The sequence below is a fragment of the Tribolium madens genome, unplaced genomic scaffold, assembly GCF_015345945.1.
Source record: "Tribolium madens isolate multiple individuals breed KSU strain unplaced genomic scaffold, Tmad_KSU_1.1 Scaffold_1;HRSCAF=32;Tcas5.2_LG8, whole genome shotgun sequence".
In the NCBI taxonomy this organism is placed as follows: Eukaryota; Metazoa; Arthropoda; class Insecta; order Coleoptera; family Tenebrionidae; genus Tribolium; species Tribolium madens.
This window is the reverse complement of record NW_025400984.1, coordinates 4,646,571-4,659,453: the sequence shown is the minus strand read 5'-3', so window position 1 is coordinate 4,659,453 and position 12,883 is coordinate 4,646,571. Positions and strand designations below refer to the sequence as shown.

Sequence of the window (12,883 nt, the reverse complement as noted above, 5' to 3'; positions counted from 1 at the left end):
GTACTTTTACTAAATAATTGTAAAAAAATTTATACAAGATCATCAATATGATTATTTAATCATGTCTATTTAGACATAAAAATATCAAATGTCAAAAAATAAGTATCAAAATTTTTTGACAGAAATTTTTTTAAACATTTTGTCCATGTCCCTGGTATTTTATCTTACTTGAAATTTTTCTCTAAGGGGAGTTCAGAAACACCTTGTATAAATACAAAATGTCCGAAAAACAACGTTGAAAGATTTCAGTGGATAGTTCTCTAGTTCAAAATAAGAAAAACGGTTCCTGTGAGTCTATAAAACGTTTCAAAATGATTGGCATCTCGGCCGGCGTTGAGACTATAAACTAGACTTTAATTTTAGTTCCAAAAAAGTTATTGAACAAATTTTAGATCGCGATACGTCATAAAATAACATTTCTGTTGAATTCTGTCTGAAAAAATAACATAAAATAAGTACAAAAGGGGAAGGGTTGAGAATTGAATCGGCGAAAAAGATGGACATTTACTGAATGGATGTGATATTTCTATTGAAAGAAAGCAGGATAAGCAAAAACTATTATTTATTAACTAGTAGTGGAATTTAAAGTTATATTTTTTTAAATAAATTTCCAAACATTAATCTTTTTATTGGAAACTTTGAAAAATTCTCGTTCTCTTTGAGTGAGATGAGGTAAAGCTTGTCCTGGCATTGTTAAACTCAAATAAATACCCAGAAACATTTGTCTTGAAAAAGACAGGTTGTTTAGAAAAAATAAACGTGGAACAGAAGAGACAGTAGGAGAAAAAAAAAGCACAAAATCTAACGACAACTGGCGCTGTAAAAGTTTTATTTATACCTCGATTTCAAAAATTAAAAAATAAATTAAAAGGCTTGTAAAACATGTATTTTTGAACTTTTTACATTAAGTAAGTAAGCGATTAAAATAATATAATTTTTTGGGATTACTGCTTTTTTTATTGTATAAGTGTTTTAGAAAGCATTTGATCCATGCAAGAATTTTTAAACACAAGGGCGTCAGTCCGAGTGTTAAATATTGCAACCTCTCAGGGAGGTAAAAATTTTACTTCCCCCATAGAAACGAAACAACATGATTTAATAACGGAACTCAGGAGAGATTGTTAATTTTTAAGTTTTTCTTACTGGATCGTAGAAAAAATTATATGTACTAACTGGGTGGTTAGTCTCGGGCAGTAACTTCCACCTGTAGGAAGAAAAAATACACTTTCCTCTCTTGTAACACAATTTTATTCAAAGAACTTTATAAAATATAAAACACACGTGAGTTATGAGTTGTGACGTCATAATAAATTCGAAATCGAATTCGAAGTTATACTTTCATAATATGTTGATGTGGATTAATTAAATTTTAAAAACAATTTAAAATTTTTTACTTAAAAACAAAACCTTCCTCATGCCTTTTATTATAATAAATATCTGCAATGAGCTAAATACTCGTAATGAAAAAGTGTCGATTTGAATATAGTGTTTTTAACTGATTTGGCCTTTTGCGTTTAAACGTATATTTATGTTGCTTTGAGCAAGTTGATGTAAGAGTAGGCAGTTTGAAGAACCTAAAAAAGAAAATAAAAAAATATATTAAACAGGATTACATACCCCTAAGAGCATTACGTAAGACAAATAAGAAAACGGTCCGGCATAAATAAGAATGGGTCTTCGAGCTCGAATAATAATCATAAGCAAAGCCTTTTGAAAAGCAACGTCTTTTTCGTACCATACGCTATGATACGCCAAATCTCCAACAGATAAACACTACAACAAAGAATTCATTTTGAATTTCCAAAAGACGGGTAATACCGTATCAAGCAAACGTTGACCACAGACACATAATATTCCAATAGATTGTAACCACCCCAAGAAGAGGAATATTGAACCATGACTAGATAAGCTCTGGAGTCAAATGTTGGAAAATTGTTGTAAAATATTTGTCGAGATTTACCTGCATCATGGAAATCCCACAACAGCTAAAAAGTATACCAACACATAAAACAATAACTGATAAACTGTAGCGATATGTGTCGGTCATTAATTGTCCAATGTCGAAAAGGTGCAAATGATAATTGACCCACATTTTCAATTTTTCCTGCCTCATTGCTATGTCGTCCTCATTTATAACATCTGAGAACATATCTTTCAACTGTTCGATTCTTATAATCAAATGTTCCATTGTTTCAATAATGGTAAACGACATAACACCCGCGCATCCCAGATTTACAAAACAAGAACAAGTCTCCCAAATTATAACCACTTGCTTCAGCGGAAATTCACTGTAGTCGAAAGGGGCCCAAACATTAGACACCACTCCACAAACTTTCGTTCGGTTCGTTTCTTGATTGATCTTTTCACAAGATTCCGAAAAAATAACTGGGCAAAGAAGAACACCACCAATGCAAACAGTTAGAACGATGATACAGTACTTCAAAAAAAAACTAAGTTGTCTGTTGCGTTTATCAAAAAAGCGCGGTTGTCCAAATTTTGAAAAATCAGAGAGCAAGGCTACTATTTTGACCATTCCTTCACGTTTCCACATAAAAAGGGCTATAAAATATAATACTCCGAATTGACTAGTTATCGTTTCGATGGTATCTATATCGTCGCTACCTGAGAAAAATTGACAAAATTGGGGTTCACTGGCACGAAACTTACCAAATTTTCGATAAACCACCAAGTAACTAACGCTTCCAAATAGAAGAAAAGAACTTAAAAAGAGAATGAAGTAAGGCAGGATTTTGGAGGATTTTTTTGTTTTTGGCCAAAAGCTCATAAAGGTTAAAAAGGCAATAGTTTCTTTCATTAAAACGTGCCCCATTATGTCGGACAATATTAGTCTTTCTGACTGAAGTAATAATTCTATTGCTGAAACTTTGTTTCAAACCTTTTTATTTAATATTCAATAACGACTTCTGATAACTAAAATATTTTTTAAATAAGGTAATGATGTATTCCGGTTGAAACTATTCCAACTATTATAAAATAGCGAAAAGAAAACCACACAGGTGTAAAATTCTCACGTTTTGTGTCGTTGCATGCCAATTAATCCAATTATAGTTTAATATTTATAACCAAAACTAGTATATTCAACATCTTTTAAGACAAAATGTGAAATAAAAAATTAAATAGGTCGTTGCATGCTACTAAATGACTACTAATGACATATTTGCTCACTTTAACATCTGTTCTTCACAACCTATATCTTAAAATCTTTAAAAACGAATAGTTAAATTTATATTTAAAACACCAAATGGCCTATATTTTTAGATACTACTTTGCTTGTATAATTTTGTATCAATTTTTTAAATTAAATACTTTAAATTACTTTTTAATAAACGCAATAAGTTTTCTATTTAAAATACTGAAGTTGATACCCATTTCCGGTGTAACCGGAAGTGCCGCCATTTTGAAAATATTTGATCAGGACCTAAGCGATTGTGGCTATATAAATTTTAGGTAAATATCATTGTTAGAACTCCCAATATTTTAATGTGGAGTTTAGCCGGAACAGCCTGTATAATGTATCGAGCGATCAAGATAATTTGTAATCGAGTCATCTTTGGATCCGAAAACGTATGTCTGTGAAACGTCAAATAAAATGTCAAGTAATTTCAGCGCATATTGCCGTTTTACCTTTAGACTTGTCATTTTATTTTAAAAACAGACATACGTTTTCGGATCGAAAGATGACTCGATTACAAATTATCTTGATCTCTCGATATTTGAGTCAGGTTTAAAATCCGTAACCCTCAAAACACCTATTTTTTATTAACTTAAAATTATGAATTGCATACAAAGTGCTTCATATAATTTTACGAAACATACGCCTGTAAAATACAATCAGCAATATACAGGGTGATTCTTGTCAACTGCCAATGGAGCTACAACTTTTCAATTTTGTAAACTACCAAAATCGATCATCATCATATGAATGACCTTGCGAAAGTACGAGAAATTTTCCCCAACTTTGAAACTTTAAAAAGAAACTATCCATTTTCATAGCAATTTTGAATTCACCTTCTCAAACTGAGTAAAACGTACCCATGTTGTTATTTGTCAAAATTTTTATTTGCGTGAGTATCTACACTTTGCGTTAAGTGAATATTTTTTTTTTCCATTTGATAACTGAAGGTTCGAAGAATCTTGTAAGATTGTTCAAAATTGTCAAATATCTAATTTCAAAGCCAGTACGATTTTTAGAAAATAGTGATCTAAAAACTGCTATAACTCATTTTTTCAAAAAGAATGACCCTTTTTTTTCAACCGCAAATAAAAGAACATTTTTATGGTGGTGGGGTTGATCACCTCCCCTCCAACCCTATGGACTAATAGTAAAGTTTATCAGGGTGATTTTTAAAAAAATGAAGCATTTTAGAAAAATAAACAAAAATTAGAAAATCCTGAAACAGGTTATAGTTCTTATTTACAGAGGGACACCTTTTATGTACTTTTGAAATTTGTAGTGCCTACCTCTTTGATATTATAGATAATCCTTTCAAAATTGTAAACGGCACCACCCTTTTTGATGAAATGTAGTTTGAACAGGAATCCGGCTATGTATTTTTTTGAGTTTTAATTGTTTTTTGTAAGGTTACATAGTGCTCAATTACTGGTAACACTAATGTAGTATGAAATGCACAAAACAAAGTTGAAGCTTTATTTTTAAAGTAAAATTAAACTGACATTTTCTGTTATAAAAATTTTGCACTCCGTAAGCAATTCACAAAATGGTCATGTGTCTAGATTTTGTTCTCCGTAACATAAATAAAAAATACTCAAAATTTAAACAAAACACAGTCGAACTCCTGGTCAAAATACCTTTCATTTGAGGCATCACAAAGGTGGTGGTGCCACTTAAAATTTTGAAGGGGTTATTTGTAGTACAAAGAGGGTAGATGCTACAACTTTTAAAAGTATACTAAAAGGTGTGCTGTAAATAAAAATTGATTTTCTAATTTTTCATTTTGTTAAAGCCCCCTCGCCCCCCCCCAGCCTTTTTCTAGATCTGCCCTTAGTCAACTGAATCTACAATTTTTTTTTTTAGGCCATAATTATGTTTTTTTAGTTTTAATGTCACATAGAGCACAGAGTAAACAAAACGGCAATTAACTGTGCGAATACTTTCCGGAAAACAGGTTGTGTATCAACTTTGTTATCTACAATGGCCCTAGTTTTTTTAAGCTTGGTTTGTTTCGTCCGGATTAACCGGAACTTCGGAATAGCGAGATTATTGTAATTTGGAATAAATTTGATTAAAAATATTGAAAAATATTGCTTGTATTGTGTCAATATCCTTAAAAATAGTAATTAATAATACACACTTCCCTTTCGTACTTTTAAATCATCCGTTTAATACCATTTTGTTCAATATTCTACAGAGTGGAAGCAAATAAATGAACTCTCAGATTAAAAAAAAAAACATAATTCGTGAATTTTTTTGAGCATTCCCAAGCCTTTTTGACCAATAAAACTTGGCCATTTTGTATAGTTTAGATTGAATTATTGTTTTATCCTCTTTTAGAGAGATTTTGCAATATTTTTTGAGTAGAGTGTTCAAAATATCCTAGAATGTGCAACAAAAAAAAGATGAACGATGATAACATGTTTTTAAATAATAATTGGAACATTCAAGTTTTGTATTAATAATTGTTGTATTTATTAGGAGTACAATTTTAAAAACAATAATTTGCAAAAAATTTAAGCAATAAAAATAGGGCACGAAAAAAAAAGTAATTTTTCAAATAAATGTGGCCGTCGTCTGTCTGTAATATGGTTAATTACCTAGGAACCTAGGTAGTGACTTTTTTACTCAAAAATATTCAAACAAAAATTTAAGGGGAATGATTTGAATCACGTACAGAGTGATTTGTTTATTTTTTGACGGAGTGGTATATTTGCAAAAAGTTTGGCAATGAAATACAAGCTGTCCGGAAAGTCGCGCACCTCCATGACACTGTATCACCGGGCAATACCCTAGACAACAAGAAAAATACTTTAAAAAAATGAAAATTTCGAAATTATGAGTTTAAATTTTGCTCTTTCGACTCTATTTCTGTTGGAAAAAAAATTTTTCCAAGTTTTTTTGCTACAGACTATTAGAAGAGCAAACATCCTAAATTGTAACTCTCCTAAATTTTTTGACAGGTAGAATTTTTTAAACATTTTTTAGTACTTGGGGTCTACCCACTTACTACCTTTCAAGAAGGTGCGTGACTTTCCGGACATTCTGTATCGAAAGAAATATATTTTTTGAATTCTTTCCTTTCTCATAGCTGTGTTAGGTTTCTTTCTAAACTTATCTGTAGATCAAAATTTTAATTTCAAAATAGCGTAGTCTCTCTCGTTCAAAATAACCCAAAAATTTGAATGTGTGGCGCAAGAAAATTTCGAAAAAAATGACTTAATCTCCCTCCGAGCAACGAAAACAAATCGTGTTGTTGTTGCGGCAAGAATCGGATAATCGGTCCGACCTTTGCCAGTTCAGAGGTAACAGGCCGCAGCTTGGCCTTAAATATCAAAATCGTGCCAGCAATCGTCTGACTTTTCGGGTCTGCAGGACCGTCTCTAGTGTTCGTTTCACAACTCACGTGGGAGGAGGTTTAAGTCTTTTGAGAGAAATAAATAATTCAGTGGCAGGAGCGAGTGTTTTTCTTGCTAAATAGCCGATTAACAATTGTGTAAGTTGAGGATTACAACCTGGCGATCTGAACTCGTCCTTCATGGATTGTTGACATAACTGAACTCGTGAAAGTTGTGATTTGAATAGAAAAACTTTTAATTTAATTTTTTTTGTTTTTGTGTAACATGAGCGAAGAGTCTGTTCGTGCTGACCCGTGGCCAGACCTTCGGGTCAGAGGTGGTAGTTCAAGGAATACTCGCACACATTCAGAATCGTGCTTTTTAACCTGCTTACGCTTAACCCTCCACATAGTTCACCAATGTCAACACCGTCAATGCACTTTGTATTGTAATCAACTAGACGAAAAACAATCATTCTCGAAGAGCCAGTGGCGCCCGCATTCGGATTATCTCTCGCACTGTTTTACTGTTGACTATTTCTAATATTTATGCTAATGGTTGTACGTGTTAGTTTGCATTAAATAACGCGCGCCCGTTATCTGTGCAAGAGCAACGTGGTTTGAACCATTTTTACGCAATTTAATTGAATGTAATGCCAGGAGAACGAGATTTTTAGCGGGGCGCATACTTTTATATTGTGTTATGTAAGCTGGACTTCCGTATTGCATAATCAGAGAAGAATTGGAAACAGCATTCTACATACAGCGTGACACGAGTTTCTTCCGTCACCAAGAATATCACCACAAGTTCAATAAAAAACCTAAATTTTCTTCTTTTGAAATGTTTTTTTTTACACAAAAACTATAGACGACCTTGACTTATACAGGGTAACTCGAGTTTTTTTCGTCACCAAGAATATCACCACAATAAAAAAACAAATTCATTTTCTTCTCTTTGAAATGTTTTTCTTTTACACAAAAACCATAGACAGGGTGATCTACATAAGTCTACGACCTTGACTTATACATCATTTATGGAAATTTATGGAACGTTGTTAAGTTTTTTATCACGAAGGGTATCAAATCAAGTGTATAACTGGTTGCATTCAAAGTTTTTTACGGTTGCAAAGTTATGTGAATCACCCTGTATTTTTCACCTATTTCATCACAAAAATACAGCTGCAATGTTGCCATTTCTTATAATGTTTTTTTATGTTTGTGTTAAAAATAAAATAATTACTACAATCACTAAAATTATTCCCATATTGTTTATTTTTTGTTTTACGTCTACATTTGAAATTATATAAAAAACTAAAAAAAAAATTACTTATAAAATGATTTACAGAAATGTAAAAACTTACAAATATTGAAAAACTGTAATAAACCTACAAATTAGGTATTTCAAAAAAATTAAAAAGGAAAAGTGTGGAAATGGAAGAAAAAAAGAACAATAGTGAATGACTCGTGTAACCTATTAATAGAAAAAAAAAAAATTAATGTAATAAATAAAACTTAGATTCTAAAAAAATTAAAACTTAAAAAGTTTTCTAAACACTTAAAAAAGTATCTTAAAAACATCTTAGAGCGGGTTGCACCAACACTAGTTAAATTTAATCTCTGATTAAATCCATAGTAACCATTGTTATTATCGTAGTTACAATTGTTCTTAATCAGAGATTAAATTTAACTAGTGTTGGTGCAAACCACCCTTAGAGTCCTAAAATAAAAAAAATCGATTATAGGTATATAATTTTTTAAATTTGTATAAATCGAAAAGGATTAAAAAATGTATACAAAATTCCAAGTAAAAATTTCAGAAATTTGTATCTTTCAACTCCAGAATAATAAAAAAAAAGGATTTCTCCATTTCATTTTAATATTGAAAAAAAAACAAATAGTATACCTTTTAAAATGTACAATGCACTAGTATCACAATGAGAAGTTGTAACACGTATTTTCTATACATACTATTTTTTTATTGAGCGCATTTTAAATTTATTATTATATTTGAGTTATTTGACAGTTAAAGTTATTTACATTTGATATATGCGGTACTCAAATTGCTTTAAAATAGCTAAAATTGCTTTAGTTTCGATGGAATACATTGATTTACGATTTCTCACTTAAAATTTAAAAATGACAGTATGCAGCTAGTGATGGAAAAAGTGTTGCATAAAATGTTGCCAAAAACAGTGTCACAAAGTTGCATTTTATGCATCTTTTTCAGTTACACAAAATGCTAATTATGATACCGAAATAGAAAATAGTATATTAAAAAACAAGTGTTACAAACACTCTCATTGTGGTACGAGTAGTTTGTGGCATAAACGCAGTGGCGAGTGTTATTATCACAATGAGAGGTTGTATAACACGCAATTTTTATACTATTTTTTCTGTTGAGGGTTTTTTAAATTGCATTTATTATTACATTTGACAGTTAAAATTTTTGACACTGGACGTATGCGGTACCCAAATGGCTCAAAAATAGCCTAAATTGCATTAGTTTCGGTGAAATATGTTGAACTGCAACCATTTTTTACTTAAAAACGACAGTCTATGGCCAATGATAGCCAAAGTATTACATAAAATGTCGCCAAAAAACAGTGTTACAAAGTGCTCATTGTGACACCGAAATGATTTAAAAACGAAAATACTTGAAATGAATACAAATAAATGCGAACGAACTCATAACGAAACTTTTGAAGCTTATGGGAAAACTATAATATTTTTGCATATCTTGTTGTTTGTAGGAAAACAAAACATGAAAAACACTGAAAACAATTAGAAAAATTTTAAAAAACGGATCAAAAAGTAGATCTCTCCAAATAGTTACTTGTAGAACAATAAGACAGAAATACAGGCTGTCCCAACGGTCCGAAAAAGCTCTATAACTTGTTTATTTTAAGAGATATTGACTTTTTCTTTTTTTTAGATTATAGCTGCGTTTTTGATGCACATTTTAAAAATATTGCGGTTTATATACAGGTGTCCCAATATTAAAAAAACACTAAAGTTATGTTTTTTTAAATGGAATCTACTCAGTTTGATTTTATTTTTGGATTCTACGCTAAATTACAAATAACTTTTATAGAGGTTGTTTTCATTTATCTGTTATCAATTTTGATTTGTGGCGTTTTTTTCACCAGAATTTTTTAAATGCAGGGGTCTGTCTAAAAATTCGTATTTTATAAATGCTTGCACACAAGTTAAAGTAAGTAACGTCATTTGATTCCTGAATGTTTGCCGCATCTTTTAAGTGTTTATTCAACAACCTGCCCAGTGGCATGCGCTCACTACGATTTTTTAAACATGACAAATTAAAAATGTCAAAAACTCATTTTATTCAAATGGCACCCTTTATTTATTATTGTACCAATCAAAAGATCTTTTGACAAGCTTTCTATCAATATAAGGTTTGTATAGTCTAGTGTAAAATTCTAAGTTGCTATACTAAATTAACTAAATTTTGACAAATTTTTCTGTTTTGAACAATAAAAATCGAGTGGGCCTTATGCAAAAAAAAATTAGCACAGAAAATAAACAAAAGTATGGAATTGGAAATTCTTTGCTGGAAGAAAATGTAAAATATTGAGCAAATTTGAGTTACAGAGAAAACTACGCAAAATCTAACATATCGCAAAGCAGTAATTTAGTAGAAAAATGTAAAAACATTAACAAACAAGAAAAAACAAAACATTCAAGCTATTTTACAATTTTCTTTATAACAGATGTTCAAAAATATTATCATTTTTTTCAATACAAGTATGCAGTCTTCGTCTAAAAGATAGTCTAACACGACTTAGCATATATCTGCATTTATTAAATGGAATGTATCGCCTATTCTTTGTTTCATATCCTCCGCAGTTGTTGGTCTCAATTTATATACATTTTTATATAATTTTTTAAATGCAACACTTTGCGGCAGTCTTGCATTTGGGTATTTTTATTTGTAGAGTCTTTGAGCCAATAAAATATTACGATCCGCTTCACCAAGACTGTATACCATGTTAATGAGTTCTTGACGAGTAAAATTCATTTTGGGACTTATAATCTTCACAATAAAATTGATAGATTGTAACAATGACAGAAGCCCACTCGATTTTTATTGTCCAAAACAGAAAAGTTTTTTGAAATTTAGTTAATTTAGGATAGCAACTTAGAATTTTACACTAGACTATACAAACCTTATATTGATGGAAAGCTTGTCAAAAGATCTTTTGATTGGTACAATAATAAATAGAGGGTGCCATTTGAAAAAAATTAGTTTTTGACATTTTTAATTTGTCATGTTTAAAAAATCGTAGTAGGCGCATGCCACTGAGCAGGTTGTTGAATAAACACTTAAAAGATGCGGCAAACATTCAGGAATCAAATGGCGTTACTTACTTTAACTTGTGTGCAAGCATTTATAAAATACGAATTTTTAGACAGACCCCTGCATTTAAAAAATTCTGGTGAAAAAAACGCCACAAATCAAAATTGATAACAGATAAATGAAAACAACCTCTATAAAAGTTATTTGTAATTTAGCGTAGAATCCAAAAATAAAATCAAACTGAGTAGATTCCATTTAAAAAAAACATAACTTTAATGTTTTTTTAATATTGGAACACCCTGTATATAAACCGCAATATTTTTAAAATGTACATCAAACAGCTAGCTATAATCTAAAAAAAAGAAAAAGTCAATATCTCTTAAAATAAACAAGTTATAGAGCTTTTTCGGACCGTTGGGACAGCCTGTATATGTTATATATGTTTATAGAAATAAATGTGTTTTTACTAATACCCTTTATCTTTTTAACGAAATATTTTATTATTACTAGGGTATATTTGATTGATTGTAAAATTTACGATTCACCCTGTAGAGCATTTTTGAAATCGCATTTTTATGAATGCTATGCGACCAACATTGACTATTTTGTCAACTTTACGAAATATTTCAACATGTGTACGAAAAAGTGCTTCTTTACGGACTATTTTGAGTTACTTTACGTACGATAAATCTTTTAATATTACAATTTTATGAATAAACAATGAAGCTTTTTTTCATTTTTTCTTTATATTGACGACAGGACAACGTAAATCATCCTGTATACTATTCTTCTTGAATTGCATTATTGTTTCGATAAATTTTAATTTTACTTTATTTATAATCACGAATTTATGACGAAATTAAATTTCCGATTGGCAATTGTTAAGCGTGGGTGAAACAAAAAACGTGTGTTTCAGTCAATTACATTTTTATTTGTTTATAATATTCGTAAAATGATTCGATCTGAAACCGTCAAATCCTCGCATTGAGTGTGACCCAAGCCGAGCAAAGAGAGTGCACATAAGTCATATATGGTTAAGGTTATAGGTCTGGTGGCCCGGCCCTGACCTACGACCTGCGTGAGCCCGCTTTTGTACCAACGTTTGCTTACTCACACTTTGCGCTCGTTCTTTCGACTACTACAACGTGCTTTTAACCCATCTGGGGCTTGCGCCAGTGACAATTCGTGCCAGTGAGAGTGATTTATGTGCAAAGTCCGAATTATGACAAATCCTTGTTAATTACGTCAAGAAGAATGATTAAAACGGCCAGCAGTTATGAACTTTTCTTGAGATTATGTAAGTGGGAGCTTTAATGTTAATGGGGCGATTTTTGCTCTTGCGAGTCTCTGGTATTGCTATTATTTGAAATTATAATATAGGAAGTGAGCATTGATAAAGATAAATCCTTGTCGGGGGACCTTGGGGTAATTACAGGTGTTGCTCGCCAGTGCAAAAAATATACATATTTATGTGGTAATGTCAAAGTGCGGAAGCAAGGATTCGAACTTGACTTTTTTCATTTTCGAATTTTTGATTTCTTAAATGACAATCCCATTACACAACATGAGTTTTTGCTTGTCTTTGTTAATATTAAAATTAATAATAATTACCCAATCTTTGCAGAAAAGGTTGGCATTATGCTGAAATCTTCTACCTATTACAGATGTTGAATCTGATGACACTCATTAGTGAACAAATAATCTAAAGATGTCATCTTGCAGAGAAAACAATATTGTAAAATAATGCTTCATTAATATTGTTAAGCAACTGAAAAAATATTCATAATTAATTTGAATAATTATTTTTCTCATAATTTTTTATACAACTTGCAGAAAATAATTATTATTGTACACTTTGCTCCCTAAATAATGTCATATCGCATTAATTTTGAAGCATACTGCACTTACTCAAATTTTTCGAATTTATACCTGCTAAAATTAAAAGTTTTTAGACCAAACAAGACACGACGCATTTTTTTAATACATAATTATTTTTATACAGGTTGTCCCAGCGAGTTGATAAAGTCCATTAGTGACA

At 30.8% G+C, this 12,883-nt stretch overlaps 2 protein-coding genes across 4 annotated transcripts in view; one reads left to right on the top strand and one right to left on the bottom strand.

Moving 5' to 3' along the window:
* LOC123004276 overlaps positions 1–12,883 on the top strand; it is an 82,394-nt gene that overhangs the window by 21,046 nt on the left and 48,465 nt on the right. Inside the window, exon 1 of one of the 2 annotated variants that reach the window (XM_044397457.1) lies at positions 11,993–12,142. The exons of the other annotated variant lie outside the window; for it this stretch is intronic. Coding sequence (XP_044253392.1) covers positions 12,100–12,142 — 43 coding nt within the window. The 5' untranslated portion in view covers positions 11,993–12,099. Of the gene's footprint in view, positions 1–11,992; positions 12,143–12,883 lie in introns of those variants that run through there. 2 annotated transcript variants of the gene reach the window in all.
* On the bottom strand, positions 1,260–3,115 carry LOC123004277 (putative odorant receptor 69a). Of its 2 annotated transcripts, none has more exons than XM_044397459.1 (4): positions 1,961–3,115; positions 1,819–1,911; positions 1,618–1,773; positions 1,260–1,574 (listed from the first exon to the last, which is right to left on the bottom strand). In XM_044397459.1, the coding sequence occupies exons 1-4, from the start codon at positions 2,828–2,830 to the stop codon at positions 1,527–1,529; spliced, it is 1,167 nt and encodes a 388-aa protein (XP_044253394.1). In that variant the 5' UTR covers positions 2,831–3,115; the 3' UTR covers positions 1,260–1,526. The 2 variants fall into 2 exon arrangements, with proteins under 2 accessions (XP_044253394.1, XP_044253395.1); XM_044397460.1 differs by having other exon boundaries at positions 1,633–1,773.

Coding starts and splice junctions, on each gene's coding strand:
- LOC123004277 (XM_044397459.1), bottom strand. CDS start 2,830: ATGGGGCACGTTTTAATGAAAGAAACTATTGCCTTTTTAACCTTTATG. Junction 1,774..1,818: donor GTCAACGTTTGCTTGATACG/GTATTACCCGTC, acceptor TCTTTGTTGTAG/TGTTTATCTGTTGGAGATTT. Junction 1,575..1,617: donor CTTACGTAATGCTCTTAGGG/GTATGTAATCCT, acceptor TTTCTTTTTTAG/GTTCTTCAAACTGCCTACTC.